The 11,743-nt window shown below is 35.9% G+C and overlaps 2 protein-coding genes across 2 annotated transcripts in view; both read left to right on the top strand.

Moving 5' to 3' along the window:
* The window catches only part of LOC106943455 (uncharacterized), a 7,686-nt gene extending 5,165 nt beyond the window's left edge, over positions 1-2,521 (top strand). The window contains exons 3-8 of the mRNA XM_015026766.1: positions 912-1,098; positions 1,388-1,519; positions 1,609-1,671; positions 1,757-1,819; positions 1,948-2,034; positions 2,513-2,521. Of these exons, the coding sequence (XP_014882252.1) occupies positions 912-1,098; positions 1,388-1,519; positions 1,609-1,671; positions 1,757-1,819; positions 1,948-2,034; positions 2,513-2,521 (541 nt within the window). The remainder of the gene's footprint in view (positions 1-911; positions 1,099-1,387; positions 1,520-1,608; positions 1,672-1,756; positions 1,820-1,947; positions 2,035-2,512) is intronic.
* On the top strand, positions 1,330-11,493 carry LOC106943453 (uncharacterized). The gene is made up of 2 exons (XM_015026764.1): positions 1,330-1,519; positions 1,609-11,493. Exon 2 carries the CDS (start codon positions 2,858-2,860, stop codon positions 11,402-11,404), a length of 8,547 nt encoding a protein of 2,848 aa, XP_014882250.1. The 5' UTR covers positions 1,330-1,519; positions 1,609-2,857; the 3' UTR covers positions 11,405-11,493.
* The last annotated feature ends 250 nt before the right edge of the window (positions 11,494-11,743 follow it).

Below are 11,743 nucleotides of genomic sequence, written 5' to 3' on the forward strand. Positions count from 1 at the left end.
GACAATAAATGGCTTGAATACAGTTCTCTGAGTACTTTGTTCAATAGCGGTATCTATCTGCAAAATATTAGTGGAAATCATTATGAGACAGTTGTTTGTGTGAAGCAGCCTAACACACAAACATGTTATGGTTGTTGCATGAATACAGATGTTTCTGGGGGATATAAAACTCGGCAAGCTACAACCGAACCAAAAACTGCACATATAATGACAGTGAAAACTGAGAGTTCCATTGAAGACGAGTGCGTCAGTATTTTAGAAGATAACCAAAATACTTTACTATTTACTCCGCTTTCTGAAGTTACTGCTAAAACTCTATGTAAAAATTTTAAAATAGATTTTGAAGGACATAATTTCCAAAAAGTAATATTGTGTGGGCCTTTGGGAAATGTTTGTAAGACTAAAAATATTGTAAATGATGATAACAGTTTTTTCAGAGCTGTATCTTATGCAATTAGTGGTTCAGAGAAAAATCATCGTAAAATTAGACTTGCTGTTGTTTCACACTTTACCAACAATAGAGAAGAATACGAAAAAATTTTCACTAAAGATTTTGCTTCTGTGACAGAATATGTTAACCAGTCACAGATGAAGTACGTGGGTCACTGTGCTACAGAAATTGAATTTAAATCTGCTGCAAATATGTTAGGATTAGATTTACATGTATTTAATGGCACACAGTGGACCAAATATAATTCAAAGAGTAGACATTTGACCAATCAAGCTATATATTTGCAAAACTGTGATGGTCATTTTGATGACATTATTTGTGCAAAGCAGGGTGATAAAGACTCTTGCTTTGAACTTTGTGAAGATAGTTTGTCGTTAAAGACACAACACATGCGTACAAGATCTTCACAAGGTCAGAAAAATGCAAAGCAAACTTTTTTAAGTGTTAAAACTAATTCCAGGTTTTCTAAGTATTTAAGTCAAAAAAAGAATCGGATACAAGTCATTAAATATAGAACTCAAATGATACATTGGGAAAAAATGAAATCTAATCAAAGGAATTTGTATAAGAAAAATTTGCTGTACAAGGAACACAAAAAAAAATCGATGAGAAATAAATATCATGAAGATAAGACTTACCAAGTTAAGGTTAAGGAAATGAGCATTACAAAATATACTGAAGACGACTCTCACAGAGCAAAAGTTAAGAAAATGAGCATTACTAAATATAATGAAAACGACTCTCACAGAGAAAAAGTTAAGAAAATCAGCATTACTAAATATAATGAAAACGACTCTCACAGAGAAAAAGTTAAGAAAATCAGCATTACTAAATATAATGAAGACGACTCTCACAGAGAAAAAGTTAANCAGCTATTCATGAAATATAATAGTCAATGTCACTGGTATCTTAATAATTCAAATTTTGCTTTTATAGAGCGATGGAACTCCTGTGGCTTTGAGGGAATGTTTCATCAAATTAAATCCTGTCCGTTTCTCACCCGCTATCTTGGTTGCCATGGAAACAGTCTCTCCATCGGCTCTTCCAGATGTTCGCACAGGCACCGAGGTATTTTCCAGAATACTGCAATTACTAACATTCTTAGTATTTTTATTTATAAATAACACAAACCCTCAATGTTGTTTGCGGTGTTGCAGACAAAGCCTGTGGAACATAAAAAGAAACCAGCTCTCCCAAAGAGAAGCCGTTTGGCACGGGAGGTTTGTAAAAACATGAGTTAATTAATAATTTCTAGTACAGATTTTTTTTAATTTATTTAACTGTTCTTTTTGATTTTTCCTTTAGGCTTCAGTTCCCGCGCGTGTGATTCCTGCCAGGGGAGTTGAATGTGTGCCGCCTGAAGACACCGTTAGTGTTTTTCACATTAACGTTAAATCTCTAATTAATAATGTGTTTATTGAAAACATTTGACATAGTACCTTTGTTGATTTTGTGCAAAATCAGCTTAATATGTTTTTTGTGTCATTTATTTTCAGGTGGAGCCTGTTCTGCATTCTGCTGAGGTGTCTGACCATGCTGGTGTGGGGTGCGTCTGTGCGTTGGAGTTTTCTGCTGGCCAGCGGGTTTGTATAATGTGTTCTTCAGTCTCTATAAATAAATAAAATATGTTGTCTCAGTGTTGTTCTTTTTAGTCTATAATTTTCATAACATAATTACAATTTTCAAATTATTGACATTTCAAATGGTGTTGGGAGTTTATTTTATTCGTTTATAGTAACAATTTGGTATCTTTCCTGTTGTGAATACTGATTAATGGATCAGAGGAGGTGGTATTTTACTGTAAATGAGTGGTTCAGAGCACAAACAATGGTTTTAGCTCCTCTGCTAGTATGGATGTCACAGCCAAGAGTTACAGACTGTAGAATTTCCAAATGTTTCTTGAAAGGTTTTTTGACAATTCTCTTAGTAACACCATTGTAGTTTTAACATTAATAATTTAAAAGGAATTTAAATAGAACCTACTTTAATTTTTTTTATAAAAACAATTGCAGAAAGCAGTAAAAATAAATTTCTCTACAGCACGCTCTGATGGTTTCACAGAAAATATAGCAGGCTACTTAATGGGAATCCACAATTATGCAAAAGAACAAGTTCAAAATGAATTTACTTAATTTTTAACATTTAGTGTAACAATTCAGAGCAAAAATAATTTGGTTTGTTTTTCTCCTGGCATGGATATTTATAGTGAAAGTAACATTGAATTCAGCATCCTTTGAGTAACTTATACAAAAGGAACTCTAGTGGGGTAGCATGTGTAATGTTGCTAAATGAGTTTCAGTATTATAAAAAATCTCATATTAGATTTGTAATATATTTGGAAGAGAACCAGACTGCTTACAAAATGAGGATGTAGAAATGTCATGTTTTTCCACATTTTCACTCTAGATGCCTGAGATGGGTGATTTACAGCGCACAAATACTCCACCCAAAGGTCAGGCTGCTAACCCTGTTGTTTGCAGGTGCTCAGAGGGCTTTCCACCGTCTCTTATCCCAGGCACATATATTGGTAGTTATCAGTCTAGCTCTGATGCCATGATGTCATGTTGTATTACAGCAGCCATAAAACACCACATTTCTCCCATTTGTACCTGGAAGACTGCAAATGTAGATGAAGTCCGTGTACAAGGTCAGAAGTTGGCAGGATATATTGTGCGAAAAAGATCAGACAGAGGTCCAAAACCAGAGTTGTGCAAGTTGGTTAAAGATCAGACCATTTTTGGTAGAAATTGGGATGTACGAACTGGAAATACGGTCCGTGGTACATTTGATCTCAACCAGGAGGGGGAACTGTATGAGCGGTTGCAAATGTATTTACTGAGAAACGGAATGTGCATCTTTGCCCTGCCTGATACAACCACCTTGGTCATCCAGCATGGAGAGTACTTTGCTCTTGTGGATTTTGGGACACGGAATTCAGAGGGTTTAGCGTCACAATCTGGTACGCCCGTCGTCGTATTTAACACGTGTTTAAATGATTTAATGGTTCACTTGAACAAACTTAGGGAATCATTAAATGCAACCGAGTATAAACTCTGCGGCATTTCTGTCGAAGAAATGTCCAGTAATACGGACACATCCGGAGCACTGACTGAGGACACGCATGCCACAGATGCAAGCCAAGCTTTCAGTAGCCATGTTGCATCAGTCAGTGGGTCATTTCATCAGGGCGATCCTCGTTTTACATATGGTGGACTACAGTGTGCAGCCATTAGTATTGTTGCTTTAACAAAGCACAAACTGAAAAGCATTTGTTCGTGGAATGGTGACATATTGGACAATGTAGTGACTGTAGGTGATGAGCTGTACACATCTTTGCATGACAGCAATTTAATCAGTAGTGGACATGAGCTTCTTTCTATTCCAGACTTGCCTAAAAATATTCATGTTGATGGACAGCATTTTGAATGTTTTTATGGAGATTATGTTTCTGGAGATGTTGATATAGTGGAAGGACAGTTAATCGAGGAGGGTGTGCTTACTACTCTCTGGGATGGATTGAGGAAGATCTGTGGTAAGTATGAAACCTGCTTTATGACACTTTGTGGAAGTACCTGCGCCCTCATCCGACATAATCGACGTTTTGCTCTTGTAGACTCTCATGCAAGAAACCAACACGGGATGATGGATGCAAATGGAAAGAGCGTTCTTCTCCACTTTAATTCTCTTGATGATGTCTTTGCACATCTTACAATGTTTTCTGGTGAACTGAATCTCTGTCCCAGGCGATTTGAGATCAGTGGAGTTGAAATAGTTCACATTGACTCAAGTAGCAGCACATGTAAAGATGTAGCTGCTGTGCCAAGTAGCAGTGCTCCTTTTGAACAGAGCAATGTTGATATGCAGGATGATTCTTATGGAGAACATCCATTTGATCTTCAAACATCAAACAGGGATGATAGTGATGATGATGTGGTTGTTACTCATGTGCAAAATAAGGAATTGTATTTTAACCCTCTCTCAGAAGACATTGCACGGTCACTTTGTGGAAAGTTGAATGTTGAGTTTGAACGGGCAAATTATAAATCTTGTATGGTTGGTGAACTCGGTCTACCATGTGCGACAGAAAACATCGTGGGCGATGGAAACTGCTTTTTTAGAGCACTTAGTCAAGCCATCAGTGGAAATCAGAAATCTCATCGTAAAATTAGGCTTGCTGTTGTAAATCAGTTACAAAGAAATTCTCACTTGTATGATAGTATTTTGAGAAGTGAGTATTCCTCCATCTCACAATATATTGCCATTTCTAGAATGAATTATGTTGGTGCGTGGGCGACTGAATTGGAAATTCAAGCTGCAGCTGATTATTTTGGTGTAAATATTTTCACATTTTTCAATGATAAATGGCTTGAATACAGTTCTCAGAGCAGTTTCTCTAATCACGGTATGTATTTGCAAAACATTAGTGGAAATCATTATGAGACGGTTGTTTGTGTTAAGCTGCCTAACTCACAAACATGTTATAATTATTGCATGAATACAGTTTTTTCAGGGGGACATAAAACTCGGCCATCTACAACAGAACCAAAAACTGCGCAGATAATGACGGTGAAAACTGAGAGTTCCATTGAAGACGAGTCTGTCGGTATTTTACAAGATAACGAAAATACTTTACTGTTTACTCCCCTTTCTGAACTTAATGCTAAAACTCTTTGTAACAACTTAAAAATCGACTTTGAAGAACATAGTTTCCAAAAAGTAATTTTGCGTGGTCCTTTGGGAAATGTGTGTAAGATTAAAAATATTGTAAATGACGGTAACAGTTTTTTCAGAGCTGTAGCCTATGCACTTAGTGGTTCTGAGAAAAATCACCGTAAAATTAGACTTGCTGTTGTTTCACACATGACCAATAATAGAGAAGAATGCGAAAAATTGTTAACTAAAGATTTTGCTTCTGTGACAAAATACGTTAACCAGTCACAGATTAAGTATGTGGGTCACTGTGCTACGGAAATTGAGTTTAAATCTGCCGCTAATATGTTAGGATTGGATATATATGTATTTAACAGCACACAGTGGACCAAATATAATTCAAACAGTAGACATTTGACCAATGAAGCTATATATTTGCAGAACTGTGACAATCATTTTGATGCCGTTATTTGTGCAAAGCAGGGTGATAAAGACTCTTGCTTTGAATTTTGTGAAGATAATTTGTCGTTAAAGACACAACCCATCCGTACAAGGTCTTCACAAGGTCAGGAAAATGCAAAGCAAACTGTTTTAAGCGGTAAAGCTAATCCCAGGTTTTCGATGTATTTAAGACAAAAAAAGAATCAGAGACAAGTTCTTAAATATAGAACTCAAATGATACATAGGCAAAAATTGAAATCTAATCAAAAGAAATTGTATAAGAAAAATTTGCTATATAAGGAACGAAAAAAAAATTGGAGGAGAAATAAATATCGTAAAGATGAAACTTACCAAGTAAAGATTAAGCAAATGAGCATAGCTAAATATAATGATGACGAATGTCATAGAGAAAAAGTTAAGCAAATGAGCATAGCTAAATATAATGACGACGAATGTCATAGAGAAAAAGTTAAGCAAATAAGCATTACAAAATATAATGAAGATGAATATCACAGAGAAAAAGTTAAACAGTTAAGTAGAAAACAATATCTTAATCCACAACATAAGAGAAACATAATATCAAATGTAGAGCTAAAAAGACGGGAGATTAAAACAAAGTCAAAAGAGTTTGATTTTGTTGTTCAGCAATTTTTGGACAAAGTAAAAGAGGGGCCCAATTTTGTGTGTTGCGTGTGCTTTCGGTTGTTATTTAAACATCAGGTTTTGAATTGTTGTAAAGAGTCCTACAGGAAAACTAAAGCAAAGTCCTTCATTGCAGATAAATGTATAAGTGATGATTATGTGCATAGATGTAGCAACATGTGCATATCGCCATGTAATCTCAAAACCTGTCGAAATAAGTTATATATCTGCTATTGTTGTCATCATAAAATTAATAGAGGTGAAATGCCCCCAGAAAGTTCATGTAATAATTTAACACTTGATCCCATCCCACCTCAGTTGGCATGCTTGAATACTTTAGAACAACATTTAATAGCTTTGCATATACCATTTATGAAGATGTTAGCGTTGCCAAAAGGTGGGCAAAATGGAGTTCATGGTCCTGTTACTTGTGTCCCTGCAAATATTGTTGAAACATGCAGTTTGCTACCTCGTAGTAATATGGAGGGATCTTTGTTACCTGTTAAGTTAAAGCGGAAATTGACATACAAAGGTCATTATGATTACCAGTATGTTGACACAATGCATGTCCAAGAAGCTCTTTGGTACTTGAAACATTGTAACTTCTTTTATAAAGATGTAGAGTTCAATGAATCTTGGATCAATGAGTTTTCTCTGGAAGATAACGGTTTGATTCAAAAGAATGATGGTTGTAAAGAAGATCAAGACATGTCAATAGATGATAATGATGATGACCTTTTACATGACAGACAGACGCACTGTATGTTCCAGGACACTTGTCTCATGCCGGTCGATATTGGACAAGAAGCCTTGGATGTATATGTTGATAATGTTTTGAATGTAGCGCCAGGTGAAAATAATAACCCTATAAAACTTCTTTCTGATTCTACCAATGAAGCAAAATGTTTCCCTGTATTGTTCCCATCAGGTTTAAACACATACCATGAGAAGCGACAATATCGTTTGACTTTGAGTCGTTATTTTAATAATAGACTTCTTCATGCTGATGGTAGATTTGCGCGTAATGTCGAATATATATTCTTTGCACAGTACATGTCAGAACTGGAACAGGTTGTTTCTAAAGTGTCAATAGCTTTACGTAAAGGCACAAGTTGTACATCTCAAAATATGACTGAGGTTTTGAAGGATGAAAACTCTTTAAATAAGTTGTTGGAATTTGATGAAGGATATCGCTTCTTGAAACCCATTCGAGGCACACCTGCTTTCTGGCAGTCCGCTCAACGCGACTTGCTAGCTTGTGTTAGAATGTTGGGAAAACCCACATGGTTTGCCTCATTTTCGTCTGCTGATATGAGATGGAAAAATCTACTTTATAGCATTTTAAAGCAGGAAGGACGAACGCAGACTTTGGAACAGTTGCAGTGGGCAGATAAGTGTGAACTGCTGCGTCGAAACCCTGTTACTGCTGCCAGAATGTTTGATTTTAGATGGCATGTTTTTGTAAAAGAAGTTTTAATGTCTCCTGCAAATCCGATTGGAAAAATTGAAGATTACTATTATCGTGTAGAATTTCAGCAGCGTGGTTCTCCCCATTGTCATTGTCTTTTTTGGATTTCTGGGGCTCCAGTTTTGGATAAGAATACGGATGAAGAGGTTATTGCATTTATTGACAAATATGTGACATGTGAAATTCCATTGGAAGAAGACTCGTTGTTTGAAGTAGTCTCATCTGTACAGCAGCATTCAAAACGACATTCAAAAACTTGTAAAAAGAAAAAAACTGTCTGTCGTTTTAATTTCCCACGGCCTGCATCTTGCCGAACCTTTATTTGTCGCGGTGAGAAATATCATGATCCAGTAAAGACTTGCAAATGTAATTTGGATAAAATTGATGATAAAGTAGATTGTTTATGTCTTGGTAAGGACAAGAAAAGTTGGGAACAAATAGAGAGAGATAGAGCAACTGATATTTTAACAAATGTCAAGAATGCCATCTCGGATGAGAACTGTCCATATAGTACAGTTGAAGCAATGTTTCAAGCTTTGGGGATAAGTCAAGATTTATTTGAAATGGCATATAAGCGATCCAGTAGGAATACTAATGTTGTGTTGAAAAGACAAATTAATGAACTCTGGATTAATCAATATAGCAGGCCGCTGTTAAAAGCTTGGAATGCAAATATTGATATCCAGTATTGCGTTGATGCTTATGCTTGTTGTGTTTATATAGTGTCTTACATGTCCAAAAGTGAGCGTGAAATTGGCCTTCTGTTGGGAAATGCACAAAGAGAAGCAGCCAAAGATGGAAATGTTAGTGCTAAAGACGCTTTAAAGAAACTTGGTAGCGTGTATTTACATAATCGGGATGTTTGTGCACAGGAAGCCGTGTACCGACTAACTAACATGCATTTAAAGGAGTGTTCTCGGAAAGTTGTTTTTGTTCCTACAGGCGATAATATCACTAAAATGAGTTTACCGATTTCTATTTTGAGAGAAAAAGCTGCATCACAGGATCTCACTCCAGAAGACATGTTTATGACCGGTATAGTTGACCGCTATAAGAATAGGCCGAATGATGATGTCTTTAGTGATATGTGCCTGGCTAAGTTTGTTTCAGAGTATCGTGTTTTGTACAAAAATGAGAAATGTAGAAATGCAGTAAAGTTGAATAAGGATTTTGGGTTTGTTGCCAAAAGAACTCGGACAAAACCAGCAGTTGTTCGATATGCACGTTTCTCTGAAACAAAACAGCCAGAAAAGTTTTATCAAAGCATAATGCAGCTATTTCTGCCTTATCGCTTTGATATTGAACTTAAACCTGCACGTTTTGAAACCTATGGTGACTTTTACATGACTGGTGTGATTGGATTTGTTGATGGAACAAAACATTCTGTAAAGTTTGTAGTAGATTTAAATAGGAGTGAATTTGAGTTGGAATCTGATCATTTTGAAGCTGTGGACAATGTTACTGCTGATGCAATGTTGGAGGATGGATGGGCTGAGTTGTGTTCAGAGGTTGAATTGGAACGCTTGGAGTGTGTTGAATTACGAAAAGAAACACCAATAGAAAATGAAGCTCAGGAACATATTCCTGATTTAAGTTCTAACTGTAAAGAAATTTCAGTATTTGAGAAAAAACAAATTAGTAGATCTGAAGGCCTTACATTGATCAGATCTTTGAATGAAAAACAGTTTTCTGTTTTTTATCAAATCCGGCAGTGGTGTTTAGACAAAGTTAATGGAAAAAATCCAGAACCACTGCACATATTTGTAACCGGTGGAGCTGGTACTGGGAAAAGTCATCTAATCAAAGCAATTGAATATGAATCAAAACGGTTATTGTCCACTATTTGTAAGTTTCCTGATAACATATGCGTCTTACTCACAGCTCCCACAGGCATTGCGGCGTATAATTTAGAAGCGACAACAATCCATACAACTTTTTCCATTGGAAAGGATGTACGGCTCCCCTATACTCCTTTGGGTGAAGATAAAATAAATTCATTGCGTGTGAAATATTGTGATCTGCAGCTTCTTATTATAGATGAAATATCAATGGTTGATCACAACCTGTTATCATATGTTAACGGTCGTTTGCGTCAGATTAAACAAACCACAAACGTATATGGGGGCATCAGTGTAATTACTGTAGGTGATATGAACCAGCTCCCTCCCGTTAAAGGGAAGCCGATATACTCTGAGGGTGTTGCCACAAATATATGGTCAGAGTTATTTCAAATTATAGAATTAACAGAAATTGTTAGGCAAAAAGATGCTGTGTTTTCTCAACTGCTTAACAGGATGAGAACTCGTTCCAAAAGCACACCAATGCTGGCCGATGATATCAAAATTTTAAAAAGTTGTGAAACGGGTGAGGTTAGCTCAGCCTTGCATATCTTTGCGACTAATAACCAAGTAAATGAGCACAATTTTAATCATTTATGTCATACTTGTCCTGATTTTTTAAGGATTCGGGCACAAGATTATGCAAATGATAAAAAAACAGGAAAACTTCGGTTGTTAGAAGGGAGTCATTCCAAAGCTTCAAACACTTCTTTATCAGAAGTGTTGTTGTTGGGTAAAGGTGCACGTGTTATGCTGTGTAAAAACGTTGACATTAGCGATGGTCTTGTTAATGGTGTTGTTGGGACTGTTACAGAAATATTAATACCTGAAAAGGACAAGTTTCCTAAATTTGTCTATGTTAAATTTGATGATGATCGTGTAGGCATGAAAAAGAGGAAGAGCTGTCTCAACTCATCATCAGATTTAGCAGAATCCACACCGATTGAACCTGAGGAAGAGCGCGCAACTTTGAAGGGTGGACTCAGGAGACAGTTCCCACTTAAGTTAGCATGGGCGTGTACTGTACATAAAGTTCAAGGATTAACTGTTGATGAAGCTGTGGTGTCTTTTAGTAAAATATTTTCACCGGGACAAGCTTATGTTGCTGTAAGTCGCGTTAGAAGTCTTTTAGGTTTGACGATTCAAGATTTTGATGAAAAAAAGATATATTGTAAGGATGACATTGCTGTTGCTCTTCAGAGTATGACGCCTCTTTCGAGTGGATCTTTTCAGTTGGATCGATTTAACACATCTCTTTTTACTGTATTCTTGATAAATGTTCAAAGTTTAAATCGGCATGTAAAAGATTTGGCCTGCTTTACAGAAAAGTGGAAACCTAAATGCGTTGCTGTCACAGAAACATGGTTGTCTTCAACCCAAACGGATACAGTAATGATAGATGGTTATAGTTTTTCCAACCGACCACGAAATTTATCGTATACCAGAAGGCATCCAGAATTGATTGCGTTGCAAGACCAACAACATGGTGGTGTTGGCATCTATTCTGCTCATGATTTGGACTTTGAAATTTTACAACAACCAGAGCTTAATTTGGAATGTTTGGTCTATCGGTTTTGTAGTTTTAACATGGTCCTTGGGGTAATTTACCGACCACCATTATATCCTTTGTCACTATTTAAGAAAAATTTAGGAAAGTTATTGGATTGGCTTGAGACACAAAATGACACGATAGCACTGATTGGAGATTTTAATGATGATATTTTTAAGTCATCAAGTATATCAAAATTTGTTTCTGATAAAGGATACCTACAAATGGTTGAAGAAGCAACCACTGAAAAAGGCACTTTGATAGATCATGTTTATATTAAATCTCAGATATATGAAGTTGAGGCAGTAGTTGTGCCAACATATTTCAGTGATCATGAGGGCATAATGTGTGGTTTTAAATTGTAATCATTTTAATAATCTGGGGGTTTAATGTGTGGTTTTAAGCTGCTTTAATCATGTGACATTATGAACATTAAAAAAGGTTTTCTTTGCTTTATTCCAATGAATGAGAAGATAAGACTTAAAATTTCAATTAAATGTATTTGATTATCTCACATCTTCTTCATAAACCAAATAAAATCACTTATTAGTGAAACATTTCTATTCCAATTTATAGTTGCCAATGCAATTTTATGTGAAAAGTGAACAAAACCTTTTTAGTTATAAAAATTAATTGATATTTAATGACTTAGGAAATATCAATTCACTTTAGGGGTTTCGTTTCTTGCATTAAGACAGCATTTT

This window comes from Poecilia latipinna, unplaced genomic scaffold (assembly GCF_001443285.1).
Source record: "Poecilia latipinna isolate Pla-1442-1.1 unplaced genomic scaffold, P_latipinna-1.0 Scaffold5315, whole genome shotgun sequence".
Lineage (NCBI taxonomy): Eukaryota > Metazoa > Chordata > Actinopteri > Cyprinodontiformes > Poeciliidae > Poecilia > Poecilia latipinna.

What these genes read in the sequence shown, in the direction of transcription:
- LOC106943453 (XM_015026764.1), top strand. Translation starts at nt 2,858, where the DNA reads ATGCCTGAGATGGGTGATTTACAGCGCACAAATACTCCACCCAAAGGT.